The sequence below is a fragment of the Myotis myotis genome, unplaced genomic scaffold, assembly GCF_014108235.1.
Source record: "Myotis myotis isolate mMyoMyo1 unplaced genomic scaffold, mMyoMyo1.p scaffold_m19_p_15, whole genome shotgun sequence".
NCBI classification, from domain to species: domain Eukaryota; kingdom Metazoa; phylum Chordata; class Mammalia; order Chiroptera; family Vespertilionidae; genus Myotis; species Myotis myotis.
In genome coordinates, this window is record NW_023416319.1 from 43,208,052 (window position 1) to 43,233,109 (window position 25,058).

The following is a 25,058-nucleotide window of genomic DNA, read 5'->3' on the forward strand; positions in this document are numbered from 1 at the left end:
TGTTGGGAAGCAATGTATACCATATCCAGAATGCACAGTAACATAAAAGGGCTCTGAAAAGTACTGAGGCTGAACAAAAACCTATGTTTCCCAGACTTGAATGCTTTTGTTTTGGGCCTATTATCTAGAACCATCCTAAAGTACAGTACCCTAAGTTACAAATGCATAAATATAAGTACACAATAAACAAAGGGATATTTATAGATATATTTTATTTTAAAGAAAAAATAAAGCCAAAATCTCTTAAAAGTCTTTCTGCATTTTAAATATTTCTGAAATAGACAAATGTTTCACTGAACAATCCCGTCAAGGTGGAACAGGAGCAAAACCACAAGAGATTATTGTACAGATGAATGCATTGTTTCAGAGGATAGATTAGGAAGGGATATTACTTCTATTTAAGACTGCTGAAACCTCTTTTGCATTAAGATATAAGAAGCCCTGGCTGGTGTGGCTCAGTGGCTGGAGTGTTGTCCCATGCACCAGAAGGTTGTGGGTTCAATCCCAAGTCAGGGCACAAACAGGAGGCAACCAATCAATGTATCTCTCTCACATCAATATTTCTCTCTCTTTCTCTCTCTCTTCCCCTTCCTTCCTCTCTAAAACCAATTTTTTTTAAAGATATAAGAAAAAAACTTTATCACTTCCCTTATATTATCAGATCCTTCACCTTTTAATCTATGAAAAGGGTAATATTACCAAAATTGCATGAATGGTGTATGATTCACAGGCTTTATTTTAAAGCTATTTTATTAGCACTTGGAGCACTTTGTGTGAGCCTCACAATAAGGTGATGTGGCACACTATAACACTTTATGCAGTAATTCTGATTTTATCACACAGACTTAAATAGAAAAGAACTTGATTCTCTCTAGAGCTTTGTACAAACACATACACACACACACACACACACACTCACACACACACAATTGGCTTTTCCACTTTACCATTTTGATACCCTCCCCACGGCACAGCATTTCGTACTTCTGTCTCTCTGGCAGGTAATCCGCGGCAACCCCTTTTTTCTTCAGCGTGGTTTTCTGATCAGATTGGTCATCTGAAGCAGATTTATTGGCATCTTTTTCTTTAGCCATTATATACTCAAAATATTTTAAGTTACCATTAGCTCTCTGATGTTCAGGATCTATTGGAAGAGAAAGAGCACACCCATGAATAAGCTTATTGTTGTGCAAACATCAGAATACAGTAATAAAAAACAGAGGGCCATACAATTTACCTTCCAAACCAGTATGCTTCCGAGAGTGAAAGAAGGCACTAGTAAAAATTATTATGCCAAACAACAGGTGTAAACCAGTACTGCCCCAAGTAAAGCAGGACATACAGTCACCCTATACCAAGTTCTGGAGACAAAAGTGGCCTTTTTTTTTTTTTTTTTTCAAAGTAGCAATTACTGCTTCTACTTTGAGAACTTACTAATTAGCCAAAGGAACTATGTCTGATCATTGTGGTGTCAAATGAGTTTTTTAAATTTCTCAATTTTTTCTTTTCCGCAATGGAAAAGATGTTTTCTGAGACTGAAATGTAACTACGATGGGGAGACACTGTGTAAGTTCAAAAGCAACCTTTTCCACAGATAAATTATAAATATAGAACACAGCCTATTTCTGAGGGCTGAGTGGATTTTAGCCCCAAAATTCTAAATGAGACAGAAAACAGAAACTAAAGATGTAATTTTCAAATAAGCCGGAATCCACTAATTACCTCTGAATTACTAGTCATGATTTTTAGCTATGTCTCAGTAGAGGAAAGAGGACTTACTCCACCCATCCAGGAGGAAAAACCACCACCACACACACAAATAAAAGTGGCAGAAGAGTTTGTAGAAACTTCACTTGTGACGTTAGTTGACATATTTAGGAAATCTACTCTTATTTCTAAAACGTTTCTTGTCTTTGAGAAACTGCTCCCAATATATGTTATGGTATACAACATGAGCCTCATTTTGTAAAAGAAAGGGAAAGTGTGTGTGTGAAGCGGGTATATACAACAAGGAAACAAAAAAAGTTTGTAGGTGTCTTTGGGTGATTGGCTTATGGATGACTTCTATATCTTTTTCTATTTTAAAACTTTCCTACAATGAAATATATCCTAAGAAACGAGAAACACCAATCAGAAAGGATATATGCACCCCTATTGCATAGCAGCACAATTTACAATAGCTAAGATCTGGAAATAGCCCAAGTGCCCATCAGTAGGTGAGTGGATAAAAAAGCAGTGGTACATTTACACCATGGAATACTATGCAGCAGTAAAAAAGAAGAATCTCTTACCCTTTGAGACAGCATGGAGGGACCTGGAGAGTATCATGCTAAGTGAAATAAGTCCTTCAGAGAAAGACAAGTATCACATGATCTCACCCAGATGTGGAATCTAAGTAACAAAATAACCTGATGAATGGAGTGGATCCAGAGACATGGAAGCATGGAACAGAGTGCGGAATCTCAGAGGGAAGGCGGGGGAGGGTGGGTGGGTGGGAGGTAATCAACCAAAGACCTTGTATACATATATGCATAACCCATGGACACAGACAATAGGGTGGTGAAGACCTGGGGTGGGGGGCAGGGGTAGGCTGGAGGGGATCAATGGGGGCAAAAAGGGAACATATGTAATATTTTCAACAATAAAGAATTATTTTTAAAAGAAGAAAGAAAAAGCAACTTTCCTACAATGAGTAAAGTTTTTTTTTAAGTCAAGAGGGGGAAAAAATCACTAAAAAATACTGGGGGGAAAAAGGGTACTAGGACCAATACCTCAATTTATTCATTCAACTAAGATATAATAATCTAATTATCAAAAGTTCACTTTCTGATGGCCAATCCTTTTGAACTGTTTCACTCTTCTAACATATATATATTTATCTATTCATAAAAATATTAACTTTAAAGTTTAAAGCTTCATTATATACCAAAGGCCACCAGAATCTATTAGCACACCACTTTACCTCCAGAGATTCTGATTTATAGGTCTGGGGTGGAGCTCAAGGAATTTTCATTTCTAATATGTATCCAAGTAGTTCTGAGGCACATGGTCCCTGGATCATACGCAGAGAAACACTACAACTCTGTTCAAAATACTAGTTGTGAAATCCTCATAAGCTATTACATTTTTCTATCATTTTAATATGAAATGCAATTAACCAAAAACACCCTTCAAAGGAAACTAGTTAATATTTAATATAGCAACATGGTAAATAAACATTTTTGACTGAGTTAGCTAGATTAGGTCCAATTTTGAAATTCCCGAAGAGCAGAGCAGAGAAACACAGCCACTGTTGTAGTACTACTAGGTGAGAAAAATCAAGTGCCATTTAGAGGCTCATCAGAAAGAGGATCAAGTATATCTGACAAACAAGGTGCTTGAATTCTAACAAAAAGTACCACAGCTATATGATGATGTATATATCTATAACCCTGAACCATGTCAAGTTAACATACCTAGTTCAAGAAGCTTCTTTGTAAGCAGAAGTGCCTTATCGAGGTCTCCCTGCTGGTACACCGCGTAGCTCAAATAATCTAGAACAGAGACCTTATCAGTGGTAGAAACCTCGCCTTCATCCAGCTGCCTGAGCGCCTGCTCCATCCACAGTTCTGTATGGTAATAATCTGCTTCTGTATAGGCCACTTTGCCCAACTCAAAACAGTCCTCAACTGTTAGGAAAGATTTGTGTTTTACTCCTATGGAAAGAAAATACAGAGCACTTTAGGATTCTTAATACTAATTCTCCATATTTATTTAGGACTATACAGCTTTCAAAGTGTTATCTCACTTTCATTTGATTTTCACAACAATCCTCTGAGGGAGGAAAGCACGAATAATCCTAAATTTATAAACCGAGAAAAAATTTACAAGGTAATGAAACATGGCAAGAACCTAGCGGACAAGGGACCTAGATATCCCAAGATTTCAATTATCAGCATCATACCAAAATGAAACATCAATGAAGTTGAAACGTGCAATTTTCTAACAGAGCAGGACTCATCAGGTGAGATATATCCATCTTCCTCCTACCAACCACCTGGGCAAGAGATGGCTGGACAGGAAGAGAAGCAAACCTGTCAATTGGTTCCCTTACCTCCTCCTTCTCCTTCTCCTTCCCTTCCCACATTAATGATATGTAATTTACATTCCATAAAGTCACCCATTTAAAAAATATAATAGTTCTTAGTATATTCACAGAGTTGTGCAACCATCACCATAATCCAATTTTAAAGCATTTTCATCACCCCAAAAAGGAAACCTGTAACCATTAGCAGTCACTACTCATCTTTCCCCCTTCCCCCCGCCCATCCCAGCCCTAGACAACCACTAATCTACTTTGTGTATCTATAGATTTGCCTATTATGGTTATGTCATATAAATAATATCATGAAACATATGTTCTTTTTTGACTGGCCTTTTTCACTCAAAACAATGTTTTCAAGGTTCATCCATGTTGTAGCATCCTTTTTATTGCCAAATAGTCCACTGTATGGAGAGACTATATTAGTTGTTTCCATTTATTTGGCTTTTATGAATGTTACTATGAACACTGGTGTACAAGTTTTTATGTGGACAAATGTTTTCATTACTCTTAAGTAGAATTGCTGGGTCCTATGGCAACTCTATGTTTAACATTTTCAGGAACTGCCAGAACTATTTTCCAAAGTGGCTACCCCATTTTACAATCCCAACAGCAATATATGAGGGTTCCAATTTCTCCACACCCTCTCCAATACTTGTCATTGTCCGTATTTTTTATTATAGCCATTCTGGCAGGAATGAAGTAGTATTTCACTGTGGTTTTGATAGTATTTCCCTAATGATGATGTTGAATATCTGTCCACACACTTATTGTCCATTTGTGTATCATCTCTGGAAAAATGTATATTCGAATCCTTTGTTCATTTAAAAATTTGGTTATTTGTCTTTTTATTACTAATTGTTAGAGTTCTTTACATACTCTAGATACAAGTTCCTTATCAGACATACGATTTTCAAATATTCTTTACCCACACTGTGGGTTGTCTTTTCATTTTCTTTTAACTATTCTTGATTTTTTTAAATCTTCACCCAATGATAGTCTTTCCATTGATTTTTAGAGAGTGGAGGGGAGGAAGAGAGGAGGAAGGGGAAGGGGGAGAGGCAGAGGGAGAGGGAGAGACATTGGTATGAGAGAGACACATCGATCAGCTGCCTCCTATATGCAGCCTGACTGGGGCCAGGGATTGAACCTGCAACCCAGGCACATGCCCTTGACTGGGAATCAAATCCACAACTCGTCAGTGTACAGTCCGACCCTCAAACCTCTGACCAACACTGGCCAGGGCTACGCTTTTTTCATCCTCACCTGAGGATATTTGTTCCATTGGATTTTTTTTAGACAGAGTAGAAGAAAGAGGGGGAGAGGGAGAGAGGGAGAGAAAAACATCGATGTGAGAGAGACATATTAATTTGTCGTCTCCCGTTCGTACCTCATCCAAGGCAGGAGATGAGCCTGCAACCGAGATAAATCCCCTCAACTGGAAATCGAAGCCATGACCCTTCAATCTGAGGGCTGACGTTCTAACCACTGAGCAAACCAGCCAGGATGACCAAGGCTATTCTTGATGTTTTATTCCAGTGTCTTTTCACTTTCTTGATGGTGTACTTAGAAGTATACAAGTTTTAATTTTGATAAGTCTAACTAAGTATTCACATTTTAAAAAACAAACATCAATCCTTTCTGCCTACCATACCAAAAAAAAAAAATCACTCAGATTTTGCAATATTCCCACATACAATCTGAACAAGTGCACACACTCCATGAATACAAAGCACATGATGAAAAAGCCATACACCATACACCAAATCCTCTCCTCTTGTGTTCTCTATTTTCCTGAATGGAACCATCTAGCTGTTGAAGCCAGAAACCCATATCCAGTCCATCATCAGATTGTACCATTCCATCTCCTATGCAGCTTGACAACCTACCCACTTCTCTCCATACCCACGAGCTACGAATGTCATCTCTCGCTCGAATTTTTACAACAGCCTCCTCCATGATTTGTCCCTTCCCCCAGATCTCAATCCAATCTCCATTCTGCAGCCAGAATATTACTAAAAAAGAAAATCATGTAACTTCCTTCTTTAAAACTTCTCAGTGATTCCTTGTTGCACTCAAAATAGTGCAAATCCCACATGGCTTACAAAGTCCTTCAAGAAAATAGCAAGCGTTGGTAAGGATGTTGAGAAATTGTGCACCAGTTGTGGAATGTAAAATGGTATATCTACTATGGAAAATAGTATGGCAGTTCTTCAAGAAATTAAAAATACAATTATCATATGACCCAGCACTTCCATTTCTGGGTATATACTAAAAGAATGGAAGGCAGGGTCTTGAAGAGACATTTACACATTCATTTTCGCAAAAGAACTATTTATAATAGCCAAAATGTGAAAGAAATCCAAGTGTCCATTAATGAATGAATGGATAAGCAAAATGCAGTATACACATAAAATGGATTATTACTCAGCCTTAAAAAGTAAGGAAATTCTGACATTTGCTACAACAAGGATGACCTTTGAGGTCATTATGCTAAGTGATACAATCCAGTAACAAAAAGACAAATACTATGTAAGGTACTCAAGTAATCAAAATCATAGAGACAGAAAGTAGAATGATGATTTCCAGGGTCTGGGGGTAGGGGGAAATGGGAGTTATTATTTAATGGGTATATAGTTTCCATTTTACAAGATCAAAAGAGGTATTGAGATGGATGGTGATGATGGTTATACAACAAAGCGAATGTACTTAATACCACTAAACATTTAAAATTGGTTAAGGCCCTAGCCTGTTTGGCTCAGTGGATAGAGCGTCGGCCTGCGGACTGAAGGGTTCCAGGTTTGAGTCATACCTTGGTTGCAGGCTCCTCCCTGCCCAGGCAGGAGGCAACCAATTGATGTGTTTCTCTCACATCGATGTTTTTCTCTGTGTTTCCCTCTCTCTTCCAGTCTCTCTAAAATCAAGGGAAAAACATCCTCAGGTGAGGATTAAAAATTTTTTTAAATAAATAAAACTGGTTAAGACAGTAAATTTTGTTGTATGATAAAAAATAATGTAAAGCAAATTATTACAAAATAATCAGCTATAACAACAACAAAAGAACTTTTTGCCAAAAATACTGGGTCAGAAAGCAGGATGTTCTACACTGCAGGACATTTTAAAAATTTACATATACCCAACAGGTCTTGGTTTTTAATCACTAAACACATAAACTTTGATTATCAATTCCCTCATAACTTTATATACAAACATTGGGTATTATAAAAAAACAACATTTGGAAAAATTATTGTTTCTTTTTCTTACACACTAAAATTGCCTACTTAACTTTAGTCCCTATAATTATAAGCTTTCAAAATAACAAGCAAGAAGCTTATCCACAACTATTAAGGGCTACTGAAATGGAGGGTTGTTTTGTTTTCAAGGCTGTGAAACAAACTGAAGTTAAAAATCTTAAAATACAGAAGTCTTTTTTACGTTTACACTGTCCTACTGGACTGCACAGAGAAGCCAGGTGTAGGTATTTTATGGACTAAGAATTCTTACCTGGAAGATTACCCTTTGAGATAGTATCCGTATCCAAATTGTAGGTGTCCTGGAGACGCAACAGGGCTTTGGCGGCCCCAACCTGATCTTCGTCATTAGGGAAGTACTGCCTCTGAATGGTCAGGTTAGAGATGAAGCCTTGAAATGAGAGAGAGACTCTAGAAATTCAGAGACTTCAAATTTCCAAATCAGATTTCTCAAAACTGATTTTGTTTTAATTTTCCACATGCTCAACGAGAAAAAAGCTGCACTGAATCAGACTTGACATGCCTCTAACTCAATCAGTCTTCCCGAACCCTTCCAATGTTGCTTACCCGAAGTCAATGCATAAATTATGTCTGTGTATAAGTAAAGATCAACTAACATAATAATTGAGCTTTTAGTTATACAACATAGGCTCCACTAAGCTTAAAAAATGAACAGATTTATGGATTTGAAAATGATATTCAATTAGCAACCAATTATACTTTCATATAACAGTTGGTAAGTAAAATGTATGCTCTTAAAGTCTATTTTTTCTTCTTCCATGTGCCACACATTATATAAATATAAAAATACAAAGTGCGGTGGAATTCTTTAAGGGGAGGAAGAATTATTAATTATATGTTTAAGATTATCAGGTAAGCTGGTTTATTAAAATATACTTGGATATAATTATTGAATATAGTGTTCATCAAGTATACTTTTTTAGTTTTAAGGGCAACTCTCCGTCACAATATCCACATGGAATTTTATAAGCAAGTTTTATAGATAACTGTATTTTTTAGGCCCCAAAACAAAATCCTCTCTTGAATGACTACCACAATTAAAATGTCAAAGTCTCAAGGTTTACCTTATAAAAGAGCTCAGGACATACAGATCATTATTTGAGAATTTTAAAATTAAATAAATGAATGAATATTTCTTCATGACCTTTATAATGTTCTCATGGTGTTATATAAGAGTAAAAATAATCACAGTTATTTCCTCTCATCATGAATAAGTATTCATAGCTCTTGCCTTAATTTTTCTTTTCAAGGTTTCCTATCCTATGCAAAATAATTTAGTTTACTGCTCACAAACACTTGTAAGCACCCTTGCAGTGTTTCATCTATGCAGCTAGCTCAATTTTCTCCCTTCTCTTTAAAAAAATAATTTTTTTGCAACCTTCAGTAATTCAACAGATATTTGAGCTTCTAGTATGTACTAAGCATAATCCCTTTACTTCCTTAAACTTCTAGTTTTCTGTGTCTGTATTAAAATACCTTAAACTACAATTTATTGTTTCAACTACAAAAACATTCATTATTACTGTTTGCAGCCTCTGTTTTAAAACTTACTATCTACGTTAAGTAAAACAATCCTAAGTTTCAAAATACTATGTTGAACACTGCTAACACTTTTTCTTATAAAGTACCACTACTTCCAATACATTAAAAATTGATTAGAAAATAAAGTTTACCCCAAATTTTTAAAACAATAAACAGAATTACAAAACCACCATTAACACTAGAATTCTTCAATTAGATGCAACTATATATAGTTCATGATAAAGTACATTTTTGAAGATTTATTTGGGGTCATTCATACCCTTCAATACAATTAATATAATATGCTGACTTTATAAATACATTTTTAAAGGTTAAATAGTCCTTTCAATGCGCAGAAAAGAACAGACATAGCTCTAGCACAAGTCAAAGCCAATACCCTTCCATTTCTACAGTCTGAAGGCAATCCTAAAATTGCCCTAGCCAGTTTCGCTCAGTGGACTGAGAGTTGGCCTGCAGACTGAAGGGTGGGTTTCAATTCTAGGTTGCGGGCTCAGTACCCAGTAGGGGGAGTGGAGGAGGCAGCAATTCAATGATTCTCTCTCATCATTGATGTTTCAATCCCTCCCTCTCCCTTCCTCTCTGAAATCAAAAAATAAAAATATTTTTAAAAAATAAAATAAAATGAAAATGACTATCTTCAGAAATGAAGCTATATCCCAAATAATCAATTCACATTTGTAGATCTCAAAACAAAAAGCAGCAGTGTTAGTCACTAACAGCAAAAATTACTTCTTTTGGCAATGAAGTTTTATTTTTATTTCTTTGTTTCCAGTTTTTAATCATCTTTTATTTTTTTATCAAGAAATTTGGGATTAAAATAAATTAACTCTGATCAGAACAAATATACCCCAGCAATAATTCAGTTATAACAATAAACACTTGATGTTCTGGGAACTGAATATATTGCTATTTTTGGCATTTCTACAGGTGGTAGCAATAGTGCCTTACTTTTTGGGCTCATTAGTCTTACCATCTGACATATCCTTAAGGACGAGATTCTCCAACTCACTCCACTCAGTATTCAGACGTTTCATTAACTTGAATGCATTTACAGGGTGCCCGACAAATCCTTCTGGATCTTTTGTCGCTGTGCTAGTTAGCCGATCTAACTTCTCTGCCCATCTATACATGTAAGGTGTATAAAAAGAAAAACACAATTTAGTAAAGCACTAAAAAAATAAAAAGAGACTAGATTACAGGTTTTTTAATTAAAACAATATCTAAAAATTATTTTTAAAAGTAAAATTATGAAGGTTTTTTAAAAAGCAAAATTCTCTTAGGGGTAAAATCTAGAATGGCAAAATCAAAGTATAACTACAAGACTTCTCTTTTAGTTTTATTTCTCCCAAGTAGTTACAGTAAATGAAGTCTATCTTAGTAAAAGTTATGATTGGATCCCTCTAATAACAGTCTAAAAATTCATTTCCCCTCAGGTCCTTAAAGCCAAATAACATTATTACAAAGTATAAATTAGCTCAATCCAAATTCAGTTATATCTCCATTTAAATCAAACATTCACCAAAAGTTCACATTCATTACGTAGGAACTATATTTTAAAACAAAAACTGATTACTTAGCTACTCGTTAAACAAAAAATAGTAATTCTCAAGTTAGGATTAACTATGAACCTGAGTCAATTAAAAATAAATTACCATTTGAGGAAAAACTATATAAATTAAATAATACTAACTACACTTATCCTGTAATCTCTAGAATGGAACCATAAGAGTGAAGGATAAATAGAATTGGGGAACTGCTCCAGAAAGTGGCTTGATTAGGGAGGTTATAGAACAGAAGCTATTAGGAAACATTTAAAAAAAATTGTCAGTCAACAACCCATACCCATTTATATTATCTCAATCCATGTTCTTCCATGTGAACTCTTGGCCCAAGCCTAACTATTGTTTTCTGTGCTCCTATTTAAGCCATTTCAGCTGGCTTTTTAAGACTGACTGATGGCTTTAATTTCTACTCAAATGTTTTAGCTCTAGAAAGAAGTCATAATAAATAAAACACTTTGCTTACTTTTTTATTTGTTCTAATTTGTCTTCTTCTGCCTTAATATAGTCTTTCAGGGAAATCACCAGATCTTTCTCTGTATGAATCAAATCAGTCATCTGACCTAAAGAGAAGGAGGAAAGATTAGCAAATACCTATATTCCATCAGCACAAGTATTTTAGACTAATCCTATATAATAAAAGGCTAATATGCAAATAGATCAAATGGGGGGAACGACCGGTGGCTATGACATGCACTGACCACCAGGGGCAGATGCTCAATGCAGAAGCTACCCCCTGGTGGTCAGTGTGCTCCAACAGAGAAAGCACTGCTCAGCCAGAAGCCCTGAGCTGAGCTCACAGCTGGCAAGCATGGCGGCGGTGGCGGCAGCCTCTCCCACCTCCACGGCAGTGCTAAGGATGTCTGACTGACAGGCCTAAGCCATCAGTTGGACATCCCCTGAAGGGTCCCAGACTGTGAGAGGGTGCAGGCCAATTATTAGTTTAACTAGGGGCCCGGTGCCCCTATCTCTCTCTCCATCTCCCTTCCTCTCTGAAATCACTAAAAATATCTATACTAATAAAAGGGTAATATGCTAATTAGACCAGGTCGACCGGACATCTTCCAGACTTCCAACTTCCTTCCAGACAAAGCCACAGGGGCAGGCGAGGCAGAGGTGGTTAGGGGTGATCAGGCTGGCTGGGGAGTAAGCAGTTAGGGGTGAGATCAGGCCAGAACGGGGGAGCAAGCAGTTAGGAGTAAGATAAGGCCGGCATGGGGGAGCAAGCAGTTAGGGGGTGATCAGGCCAGCAGGGGAGAGCAGTTAGGAGGCGATCAGGCCAGCAGGAGAAGGCAGTTGGGGCAATCAATCAGGCAGGCAGGGGAGGGCAGTTGGGGGCGATCAGGCCAGCAGGGGAGGGCAGTTGGGGGCGATCAGACCAGCAGGGGATGGCAGTTGGGGGCAATTAGGCCAGTAGGGGAGGGCAGTTGGAGGTGGGTGATCAGGCCAGCAGGAGAGGGCAGTTGGGGGCGATCAGGCCAGCAGGGGAGCAGTTAGGGCACAATTAGGCTGGCAGGCAGAGGCGGTTAGGGGCGATCAGGCAGGCAGACAGGCAGGTGAGTGGTTAGGAACCAGCAGTCCCGAATTGTGAGAGAGATGTCAGACTGCTGGTTTAGGCCCGATCCCGCAGGCTGCCTACTTCATGCCCCCTGGGGATATGACCTGACTGGGAATAGAACCAAGTGACTTCTTGATCCATGGGTCAATGCACAACCACTGAACCACACTGGATGGGCCTACATCATAATATTTTTAAATCTTTTAAGTATTGTAAAAATAACACATTGATTAAAAGGGAAAAATCAGAGTACATGGAATATTAGACATCCAATGTCCACAGGATCGTGCCTAAACCAGCAAACTGAAATCCCCCGAGGGGTCCCAGATTGAAGAGGGTGCAGGCTGGGCTGAGGGACACTCCCCCACCACCGCCATGCATGAATTTCATGCACCAGGCCCTCTAGTATTTAACAAAAATATAACAACACTACTTTCCAAGGATCAATGTCTCTTCTTCCCCACCTCCTCCCTCACCTTTTATTTAGTTGTTTGTTTAAAATATGTTTTTATTTATTTTAAGGAGAGAGAGGGAGAAACATCAATGAGAGAAACATCCTTCAGCTGTCTGCTGCATGCCACTTCCTGGGACCAAGCCCGAAATCTGAGCATGTACCCTGACTGGAAACCTCTGGTTGCAAAGGACAATGCTCAACCACACCAGCCAGGGCACCTTTTTAAAAAACTTCTGAAGCTAATTAGAATTAAATTTTTATTCCATAAGTAAAAACTACACTAACAAAAAAGTATTCTTCACAACTGAAAATCAAATAATCCGTACTTATTTATAATGGGATGAGAGAATTCATCATTTTATATCCTGAAATTACTTGTGTTTTAGTTAGCTCTACAATCACTCAAGGACTGGTCACCAGAGGGAAGGAAAACATCGGCTTTAAGACAAAGGAAGTATGCATACAGGAAAATATAAGAGGATGTACATCAACCCACGAGGAATTATTTCTGGGGAAAGAGGACATGTGGATGTCTAATATTCCATGTACTCTGATTTTTCCCCTTTAATCAATATGTTATTTTTACAATACTTAAAAGATTTTAAAAAAATTATGATGTAGGCCCATCCCGTGTGGTTCAGTGGTTGTGCATCAACCCATGGTTCAAGAGGTCACTTGGTTCTATTCCCAGTCAGGTCATATCCCCAGGGGGCATGAAGTAGGCAGCCGATCAATGATGTTTCTATCTCTCTATCCCTCTCCCTTCCTCTCTCTCTAAAAAAAAAAAAAAAAAAAAAAAAAATCAATAAAAAATATTTTTAAAATATACATTATTAGTGTAATGATATTGGTGTCTATATTTTTAAAAATTATATTATGATATAGGAAAAAATACATTGTATTCATAGTAGGTTCTTAAATGGAGTATATGCATTAAATTATATGCTCAGTGGCCCATTAATAGAATTTTCTTTGTTATGTTTTCCTAAATTTTCATTAGTTTCTAACCTGTAAATGTATTGCTTTTGAAATCAGAAAAAAATATTTAAAGAAAAACAAGCTCTAGCCAGTTTGGGTCAGTGGATAGAGCATTGGCCTGCACACCAAAGAGTCCTAGGTTCGATTCCACTCAAGGGCACATACCTTGGTTGCAGGTTCCTCCCCAGCCTGGGCTCTGGTCAGGGCTTGTGCAGGAGGCAACCAATCAATGTTTCTCTGTCTTTCCCTCTCTTCTACTCTCTCTAAAACTCAATGAAAAAATATCCTCGGGTGAGGATTAACAAAAAAGGGAGGGAGGGAGGCAAGGAGGAAGGGAAGGAGGGAAAGAAGGGAGAGAGAAAGAGGGAAAGAGAAAGAAAGGAAGGAAGGAGGGGAGGGAGGAAGGGAGGAAGGAAGGAATTTAAAAAAGAGAGTATCTTTTAGCAGGGCAGGGACTAAAGCAGTGATGGTGAACCTTTTGAGCTCTGCATGTCAGCATTTTGAAAAACCCTAACTTAACTCTGGTGCCGTGTCACATGTAGAAATATTTTGATATTTGCAACCATTGTAAACCAAAGATTTATATTTTTTATAAAGAAAAATCAATCAAAAAAATGAGTTCGCGTGTCACCTCTGACACGCGTGTCACAGGTTCGCCATCACTGGACCAAAGCAATGCTTCAGTCTCTGGAAAGACAGTGTATTTCTTTTTACTGATTTAAAACACTAAAAAATGGAAATTTTTAAATGCAAAAACAATACAAACCAAGAAAGAGTTCAGACTTACCAATTGAAGTAAAAAAGCCTGGATGGGCCAAAGACTGGGGAAGTAGAATCCCTACAATTAAAATATACCGGATCATCTTGGAAGTCATAATTTTACAGGTTCACACACCTACAAGAAAAATATGGCCATTACAAAAATTTTTTAAAAGGGTAGGAAACGTTCCTAACTTATCCTTCCTATCTAATAAAAGAGTAATATGCAAATTAACTATCACTCCACAACAAAGATGGCGGCGCCCATAGCGGCTGGGGCAGGACGCTGGCAACGTCACCCCGGCAACGTGAGCCCAGCAGGCAAGTGCGCCAGCAGGCAGCACCCAGTAGGGCCTGAGTGGCGGTTGCCATGGCGACCGGGAGCAGGCAAGCGCAGCCTGCAGGCAGCACCCAGCAGGGCCTGCTTGCCCATCCCCATGGTGTGGAGCAGGCAGGCCCCGCAAAGAGCAGAGAACCACGGGGAGGGGGTCCAAGCCGTCAGTAGGACATCCCCTGAGGGCTCCTGAATTGGAGAGGGTGCAGGTCAGGCCGAGGGACCCCCCCGACCCCCCACACAAATTTCATGCACCGGGCCTCTAGTTTTTCTTATAAACAAAAATGTAAGTCAGACCCCAGGGTTGCCCATGGAACTGTTGCTAATTCTTGTAAATTGATTTAGTTATTTAATAAGCGCCATTATCTTATTTTTCATATAATTAAAGTACTAACTTGAGTTTTCATATTTAAAAAAGGCGTTTGTTATCACCTGATAATTTATGCTTAACCAGTCAACCTGAGTTTATTTTCTCCTTAATACTAACTACTACAATTAGAGTAAATGGGTAACAACTTTCACATAGCCTGAAAAATAACTGTGACCTGAGCTAAACCATTGATTTCCCATAAAATAGTCTACTTTATTAAAGTAACTTAAATATCACCGAAATGCATTCTAAAATGTTAACAGTATGTTTTAAAGGGAAAGAAGGTTTCAGAGATTTCTGATTAATCCTCTAATTTCCAACCTGATCCATCCTTTCCCTATATAGTATTAATATTTTCTTTTTTTATTTCAGAAAGGAAGGGAGAGGGAGAGAAAGAAGTATCAATGATGGGAGAGAAGCATTGATCGGCTGCCGCCTACACACCCACTACTGGGGATCAAGGCTGCAACCCAGCATGTGCCCTGACAGGAATCGAACCCGGGACCCTTCTGTACGCAGGCCGACACTCTATCCACTGACCCACATCAGCCAGACAGTATTAAATTTTAAAATAAGTTCAATTAGCCAGGCCAGCGTGGCTCAGTGGCTGAGTGTTCATCTATGAATCAGGAGGTCACAGCTCAATTCCGTCAGGGCACATGCCCAGTTTGCGGGCTTGGTCCCCAGTAGGGTGTGTGCAGGAAGTAGCCAATCAGTGATTCTCTCTCATCATTAATGTTTCTCTCTCTCTCTCCCTCTCCCTTCCTCACTGAAATCAATAAAAATATATTTTAAAAAATAAGTTAAAAGTTGTGGATTTGTGGGTGATGAAAGTCTTCTAAAACTGACTGTACAGTGATTCTCAACATTCTGGCCCTTTAAATACAGTTCCTCATGTTGTGACACATCCATAAAATTAATTTTGTTGCTACTTCATAACTGTAATGTTGCTACTGTTATGAATCGTAATGTAAATATCTGATATGCAGGATGGTCTTAGGCAACCCCTGTGAAAGGGTCGTTTGACCGCCAAAGGGGTCGCGACCCACAGGTTGAGAACCGCTGGTATAGACTGATAGTTGAAGAACATTGTGAAAGTACTAAATTATGAACATATAATTTGTATGGAGTATGAATTATATCTCAAAAAAGCTGTTATTTTTAAAAAGTTGTACAGAATCCAAAAAGAATAAACAGCCCTGTCAATTTAAGCTAGTAATTTCTCTCAAAAGACTCAATGTTGAGTTTCTTTCTCTTATCCACTGTGTTCTACGTAAAAATCCTCAGCCACATAGCTGTGGCTTTTTTTTTTTTAACCTGGCAGCAAAGCCGCTCTTTTAAATTCATCCCTGGTAGCACTGTCTTTCTAGAATGTATTCTTCATAGTGGATGCAGATATCAATAACCAACAGAAGGATTTTACCCTGCTTTCCCAAAATGCCCTGTTGGCATTCTTCTCTTACTCCTTTTCCATCATATGCATGGACTTTAAGTCCTTCTTACTACCTTACAGGAGAATAAGTTACCATTACAGTTCCATTTGCCCCAGCAACAAGCCACTGGTTACTCTGACTTGTCATCCTATTTCTTTTGTGCAGAGACCTCTGTCTGACCCTTCCCGAGAGACTTCATCTAAACCAGCAGGTTCAAGTCCACCTTGGAAAGCAACCTGTTCCAAAAACAAAGTAGAGCCCACTTTCCTAACTTGAATCTCAATAAAATAGATCACCAGCGAAACCGACATTCTGGAAGTCCTCCTAAGGCTCCTCCCTCAAGTCTGCTGCAAGCTTCCAGATACTTCCAGAACCACACAGTAGTAAAATCCACTGCTCGCTTGGCTGCTTGACAGTAAGTCTTTTGGAAAGCTTCTAGAATGCCGCAGCTGCAGACACTTCCTCTCCTGGGCTCCGGCCAAAGCACAAGCCTTTTTCAAACTCCGGGACTATCTGAAGAGTCTAGAATCTTCTCACTTTAAATAGGCTTCTGACATAATTTTCTTCATAAATAAATGTTATTTCCAGAAAATACAGATGCTTTTGCTGTACTAGCTGTAGGCTAAATCAGAAATGCTGTCTAATATTTAACTGTAATAAGAAAGTATAGATTTGTCAGATAAGAGGTAATCATTTTTTCATTGCTAAAATATATTCTGTCACTAAAATTTCTGTCATCTTTCCTCATCCTTAAACCTCACAATGAACCAAGAACCAATTAGCCTACACACATTACTAAAAAGAAGCTTGAAAATTGCATTTTATTTATTTTTTTTTTTTAAATATATTTTATTGATTTTTTACAGAGAGGAAGGGAGAGAGATAGAGAGTTAGAAACATCGATGAGAGAGAAACATCGATCAGCTGCCTCCTGCACATCCCCCGCTGGGGATGTGCCCGCAACCCAGGTACATGCCCCTGACCGGAATCGAACCTGGGACCTTTCAGTCCGCAGGCCGACGCTCTATCCACTGAGCCAAACCGGTTTTGGCGAAAATTGCATTTTAAAATAATACAGCTGCCCTAGCTGGTTTTGCTCAGTGGATAGAGCATCTGCCTGTGGACTGAAGGGTCCAAGGTTCGATTCTGATCAGGGCACATGCCTGGTTGTGGGCTCGATCCCCAGTAGGGGGTGTGCAGGAGGCAGCAGATAAATGATTCTCATATTGATGTTTCTCTCTCTTCCTCTCTGAAATCAATAAAAATATATTTTAAAAATAAAATGATAGAGCTAATATTAAAAGTAAAAGCATTAATCATATGGAGACTAAACATACCTTTACCTTACATCATGCTGCAAAGTAAATTCTACATGGACCTGACCAGTTTGGATCAGTGGCTAGAACGTCGGCCTGTGGACTGAAGAGTCCCAGGTTCGATTCTGGTCAAGGACATGTACCTTGGTTGCGGGCACATCCCTAGTAGGGGGTGTGCAGGAGGCAGCTGATCGATATTTCTCTCTCATGGATGTTTCTAACTCTCTATCCCTCTCCCTTACTCTCTGTAAAAAATCAATATAATATATTTTTAAAAATAAATAAATAAATAAATTCTAGATGGACTAAAGAGTTAAAATCAACAACAACAACAAAAAAGATATTGGATCTCTCAAAGCAGAGAATTCCTAAATTTAAAAATGAGTAAACAACCTACTGAAAGTCGGATGGTATTTAAATACACAAAACCGCCCTGGCCAGTGTAGCTCTGTTGGTTGGGTATCATCCCACGCACGGAAAGGTTGCTGGTTCAATTCCCGGTCAGACACATGCCCAGGTTGCAGCCTCCATCCCTAGGTAAGGGGATGCAGGAGGCAGCTGATGGATGTTTTGCTCTCACATTGATGTTTTTCTCTCTCTCCCTTTTCCTCCCTTCTCTCCCCTAAAAAAAAAAAATCAATAAATACACAAAATAATTTAGGTTTATATATGTTTTAAAAAACAACTATAAATCCTAGCCAGTTTGGCCTGCGGACCAGAGTCCCTGGTTGGATTCCGGTCCAGGTCAAGTACCTCAGTTGCAGGCTCCTCCCCACCAGAACTGGGCTCATGCAGGAGGCAACCAATCGATCTGTTCCTCTCACATCGATGTTTCTTTCCCTCTCTCTTCTACTCTCCCTAAAAATCAATGGGAAAATATCGTCAGGTGAGGATTAACAACAACAAAAAAAAGAACTATAAACTATAAACTGGGAAACTAAAGAAAATAGAGGTCATTAGAGGCACTCTTACAACTCAATAAGAAAACCACTGACATGTTAATAGAAAAGTGGATTAGAAATGTAGAAAATCACAAAAGAGGAACTATAGATAACCAAACAAACAAAAAAACCCTCAGTAATCAAGCACACAAAATATTGAAATAAGATAGCTACTTTCTGCCCATTGAATAAACAAACAAGTTAACAATTAAAAATATCTAATGATGGTGCTGTGTGCAGACACTTAAAATGAACATATCCTTCAATTTGTGAATTTAAACAAAAAAATAAGGTTTGAACATTAACATCAATTTTCATTCATTACTGATGGGAATAAAAAATGTTACAGCCACTTTGGAAGATAGTTTGGCAGTTTCTTAAAAAATTAAACATACATTTACCATACAATCCAGCAATCATGCTCCTTGGTATTAACTCAAGGAATTGAAAACATGTTCACATAAAAACCTGCACACAGATGTCTACAGCATCTTTATTCATAAAGGCCAAAACTTGGAAGCAACCAAGATAAACTGAATGGATAAACTGCGGTATATCCAGACAATGAAATATTATTCATTGCTGAAGAGAAATTAACTATCAAGCCATGAAAAGACATGGAGGAACTTTAAATGCCTATTAGTAAGTGAAAGAAGACAATCTGAAAAGGCTATATACTATATGACTTCAAGTATATGACATTCTGGAAAACACAAAACTATGAAGACAGTAAAAAGATTAGTATGTGTTGGAGGTGAATAGGTGGAGCAGAGAGGATTTTTAGGGCAGTGAAAATACTCCACATGATAAATATACACCATTATGCATTTGTCCAAAACCACAGACTACGCAACACCTAGAGCAGTGGTTCTCAACCTTCTGGCCCTTTAGATACAGTTCCTCATGTTGTGACCCAACCATAAAGTTATTTTCGTTGCTACTTCATAACTGTAATGTTGCTGTTATGAATCGTAATGTAAATATCTGATATGCAGGATGGTCTTAGGCGACCCCTGGGAAAGGGTCGTTCAACTGCCAAAGGGGTCGCGACCCACAGGTTGAGAACCGCTGACTAGAGTGAAGGAGTAATGAGCTTTGTGCAATATGACGTGTCAATGTAGATTCACTAATTGTAACAAATGTACCACTTTGGTGGGGGATGTTCTTATGCCTGTGTGTGGGCAGGGAGTATATGGAAAATCTCTGTACAATCCTAAAACTGCTCTAAAATAAATAAAATCTTAAATAAATAAAAATGAACATCATACAATACTCTAGTGCAGCAGTCGCCAACCTTTTTGGACCTCACGGACCACGGGTTGGCGACTGCTGCTCTAGTGGAATCTGTATTGAATGAGATTCAGTTTCTACTACTCTGACATTAAGTTATAAATATTGATCAAAACCAATTTTAAAAATTAACGTGTTCATAACTATGCAAGAAAATATGCAGAGAAAATTCACCAAAATGCAGTTGTCTCTGGACAGCAGAACACTAGGTAATGGTGGGCAAACTCATTAGTCAACAGAGCCAAATATCAACAGTATAACGATGAAAATTTCTTTTGAGAGCCAAATTTTTAAACTTAAACTATATAGCAGTGATGGCGAACCTTTTGAGCTTGGCGTGTCAGCATTTTGAAAAACCCTAACTTAACTCTGGTGCCGTGTCACATATAGAAATTTTTTGATATTTGCAACCATAGTAAAACAAAGACTTATATTTTTGATATTTATTTTATATATTTAAATGCCATTTAACAAAGAAAAATCAACCCCAAAAAATGAGTTCGCATGTCACCTCTGACACACGTGTCATAGGTTCGCCATCACTGCTATATAGGTAGGTACATTGTTATTAACTTAAGTAGGGTACTCCTAAGCTGGCCTTTCCTAAAAACGTCCTCAGTCTGAGGGGTCGACCTCAGCGAATGTACCTCCACTTCTTCTAACGCCAATTCTTCAAAATAGACCCGCCCAGGCGGAAAACCGACTTCTGCGCATGGGCCACGAAGTTTCATCGCACTGTACCTGCGCGCTCACACGTGGTATTTTGTGGAAGAGCCACACTCAAGGGGCCAAAGAGCCGCATGTAGCTCACGAGCTGCGGTTTGCCAACCACTGCACTAGGTGATTTGTTTATCTGTATTTTCCACCACCCTAGGGTATATTAACTTTTATAATGACAAAAAATTAACTCTATACAAAATAATAAATCTAAAACATTAACTCCCATATTATGGCACCCTATGCCTTTACTGGAGTGGTTAGCTACTCTCTAACACAAAAAAGTAGCTAACTGCACATGTTGAAACATGTTCCACATGTTCCATTTTCCAGCTCTGCAAGACTCCAGACTTCTCTCCCTGCTTCAAAGACAGTTAAGCTTATTTGAAAGTAACCCAGATATCTAGTAGTGAATTATATTTCAATATAATAGGATAGCACACTTTTCTATTTTCCTTCTTCCCAGAGATGAACACATGACCCAGGCTAAGCAGTCACTGGCCCTCATTCCCACGAACATAACTGTTGAGGAGTGGGATTTGTGAAATGGTCAAAGCAGCTATTACTGCAGTTGCTAAGCTCAGAGAATATGAATTTGGAGCTGCCTGTGACCATCTTTCCACTTGCCAAGGATACATAGGAACCCAACCTACAAACAGGAAAAAGTCCTGAGAGATAAGCAGTTCCCGGCTCCTCAGTACTGATTCTTCCAATTATTGCTTTGAATCTGTGAGCTACCCAAATAATCTTCCAACCCAGCTAAGGGAGCCTCTAAGTCCCCTCCCTTTTTTTACCCAAGTGCCAATCAGGGCCTACTCTGAGTCCCCGGAGTCTCTCTTGCAGGGGCCAGATCAGTTCGAACCTTATAAATCCAGGACTGTAACAGTTGGGGCTGTTCCCATTTGGTTCTATAATTAACCCTCACCCAAATCACTTGGTAAAGCTGAGGGCCAAGGCTGTTCACTCCTCCTCCTCCCTCTACGCACCCCCAACAGGATTTCTGTCATTTGCAACAGGAATTTCAGACACATATAGCATTATTCCCAGCTGCCATGCCAACCTAAGCTAGTTAAAAAATAATAATAAAGACATCCCGGTAGAGCAATGCTTCCCAAACTTGAGCTATATTGGAATCACCTACAGGTCTGAGGTATCGAGACAATTTATTCAAGTTCTTAGGTGATGCTGAGGCTACTAGCCTGGGGATCAAACTTTGAGAAATGCTATAAACATCCCTTCAAATCACACAAAAAGTGCTCTCTGCCTTTAAAATACATCACTGAATTTCTAATTACTCTAGGGAATGGTTCCTCTAACCTGTTTTAATATTATATTTCACCCATATTCCTTCAGAAACCTTAAGGGCATGTATGACATGACATAATATGTAAGTATATCTTTATCAATGAGGGGTTTTTGAAACACGATGGTTTTCTTCTTCTTTTTTTTTTAAAATATATTTTATTGATTTTTTACATAGAGGAAGGGAGAGAGATAGAGAGTCAGAAACATCGATGAGAGAGAAACATCGATCAGCCGCCTCCTGCACATCCCCCACTGGGGATGTGCCCACAACCAGGTACCTGCCCTTGACCGGAATCGAACCTGGGACCCTTCAGTCCGCAGGCCGACGCTCTATCCACTGAGCCAAACCGGTTTTGGCGGATGGTTTTCTTATTAATGAAGTCTCACATTAATTTCCATCTTCATTCAGTTAGCAGCTTGTAAAGCAAATCATATTTACAAGTATCTAGTCAAACATCCCAGAGACATTAGGGTTTTACCAAAAATAGTAAGACATAAATGTCTTCTGTTTTAATGCTCAAACAAGCTTGAAAGAGAATTGAAATGGGTTTAAGAGATTGCAATCTCCTTTAAAAGTAAGGTAAATCACAGCTCCCTGAGAAGAGGAACAGGAAAGAGAAATAGAGAGGAAGAAAGCCAAAGAAGAGTCAGAGATAAAAAGATAAATTTATACTGGAATAAAATTTACTATGAAACAGTATGGACCAGCGGCCACCAACATTTCGGACTTCACAGACCACCAGTGGTGCACGGACCACCGGTTGGCGACTGCTGGTATGGATAATATTTAGTACTCAGCCAAATAGTAAGTTCATGGGTGTTTATTATCTAATTTTTATAACATACATGCATATTACATATAACGTTTGGTATGCATGAATATTAATGTTTTAAAAACTGTTAGGGGGTAAGATGATATGGAAAAAAAATATTCCTGGGAAACATATTCTCAGGTGAGCCTGGATAAAAATAAATTAAAAAAGTGTATTATTAATCCAAATCTCTCCTAGGGTCTTTCTTCCAGGAAAGTCTAGTCCCCATACACTCAAAGGTCAATAAGCCTGGGAGCAGATTTTAAAACAGTTCCATTACATTATAAATATTTACAACTTTGAGTTGTCAGAATTCACTGAATTGTACAAGTTATTCAATGAATTACTAGAACAGGGCATCCAGCAAATAATTCTATTAGCCTTTCAGTCTAACATTTTTCTTCCAAGAAAAACATTACAACATTTCTAAAAGTTTGTCTTTCCCAAACAAATCATTCAAAAATTAATAAAGCAGACTAAAGAATGCTTGATATTCTAATCTAAACTTTCTGACACTAAAAATTTTCCACAAGGCTCCTTCCAACTCTTAACATACCTCCCACAACTGTTCCAACCCTGCTTTTGGAGGATTCCAGCTTTAAGTTTGTTTTTCCTATAGATAGCCCATATTCAACTGTTGGTCTTCCTGACATCTGTGTTAGACTTTAATCTTTTTGACAGTTGTTATGACCAATGCATAAAAAACATAATTCAGGCTTTTAAATCAGGCCAATACAATGTGGTATATATCAAAAAAAAAAAAAATGTGGCATGTCTCTTTCATAAAAGCAGGATGGATTTTCCAAGACGACTAAGAGTGATTACTTAGTCATATTCCTGTTCTTCCCAATAATCCCTCTGCAAATTGCCATTTGTTTTAACTTAATTCCCTGAATTCCAGTCATATTTCTGATCCCAAAGAGAGTGAGTTACATCTTTAGTACTTACAATCTGATGGACAAGTACTTTAATGGTATAACCAACTTTTCTATCAAAAATCATGCTCGCCTCTTTCCCACAGCTTTCTGTACTTGAGCAGTGAACCCAGTCATTGGCATAATCCCAATTGAACAGCATTTCAAGCTTCGGTTAGAAAGAAGCTTTAAATCAAGATATTGTCCTTAACTGAAAGTGCTGCACAAGCTGTATTTTGGAGGTTCCTCCAAAGTTCAAAACTGCCCTTTCCTTTCCTGTCAGAGAAAAAACCTAAAGATAACTTCAAAAATACCTCTGCTTTTTACCATATAACACCCCTACTCCCTTCCTTATGGAAAACGCCCCTTTCTGACATTTTTACTGCCCCATTCCATCTTTAATTCATCCCTAAATTTCAACAGTCGTTTTATATAGCATAACACTTCCCCTTACCAAATAGCTAGCCAAAGTTCCTTACAGAAATTCTGAAAATGAAACAGAAAGAAATGGGGGGGGGGGGGCTCTCTCTCGCTCTCTCTCTCTCTCTCTCTCTCTCTCTCTCTCTCTCTCAATGCCTGAACTATATAAAGCACAGGAGAAGTCAGGGACCACGTTTTGACATATAGGTCAAAAAGTGAACAGAGCATATCTAAAAAGATTAAAAATGAAGCAGATATGCAGAGAGGAAGACAGATGAGAGACAGAGGAAAACACTGTGATGTCCCTGTTATTCTTGAAGTCTAATCACACCCCTGACCTCTGGTTGCTGAGACAGCTCCCTATCCCCACAATATTTAAATAAATTCCACAACGTGCTAATATGACTTAGGTTCCTGTTTAACCTAGAGTCCTAATTAATATAGTTTCTCTCATCAACCCTGTAGTTAATATTTCAACTGCAAAATAAATAATACTTATGTTTTTATTCCTCTCTCTTCCCTATCACCAGAAAGCAGTATTCTTTTCAATGATATTTTAATTCTTTTTGCTTAATTGTTGAGAGCCAATAAATGCTACTCCTTCTATACCACAGATACAGAGTTTAAGAATAAATGTGGGCCAGGTTGGAGTGGCTCAGTGGTTGAGCATCGACCTATGAACCAGGAGGTCACGGTTTGATTCCAGGTCAGGACACGGGATGCAGGTTCGATCTCCAGTGTGGGGCGTGCAGGAGGCAGCCAATCAATGATTCTCTCTCATCACTGATGTTTCTCTCTCTCTCTATCTTCTTTCCTTTCTGAAATCAATAAAAATACATTTTTTAAAAAAGAATAAATGTGATTTTAATCTATTAAAGATTTAAATTGAAATTTGAATTCACAATTGAAGTTAAAACTCAATATTTAAAGTTTTTGTTTCAACTATGAAAGTCAAGCTCCCCTACACCAGAAACATTTTACAAATAAATGTTGGCTAATGAG

At 38.3% G+C, this 25,058-nt stretch overlaps 1 protein-coding gene across 7 annotated transcripts in view; it reads right to left on the reverse strand.

The window, feature by feature from the left end:
• P4HA1 (prolyl 4-hydroxylase subunit alpha 1) overlaps positions 1–25,058 on the reverse strand; it is a 77,475-nt gene that overhangs the window by 41,255 nt on the left and 11,162 nt on the right. For all 7 annotated transcript variants that reach the window (XR_004972234.1, XR_004972232.1, XR_004972233.1 and 4 more), the window contains exons 2-7: positions 14,233–14,340; positions 10,922–11,018; positions 9,867–10,018; positions 7,587–7,724; positions 3,456–3,695; positions 948–1,144 (exon numbers count right to left, since the gene is read on the reverse strand). Coding sequence is in view for 3 of the 7 variants with exons in the window: in XM_036337057.1 (XP_036192950.1) it covers positions 948–1,144; positions 3,456–3,695; positions 7,587–7,724; positions 9,867–10,018; positions 10,922–11,018; positions 14,233–14,320 (912 nt within the window). In the remaining 4 variants the exon portion in view is untranslated. The remainder of the gene's footprint in view (positions 1–947; positions 1,145–3,455; positions 3,696–7,586; positions 7,725–9,866; positions 10,019–10,921; positions 11,019–14,232; positions 14,341–25,058) is intronic.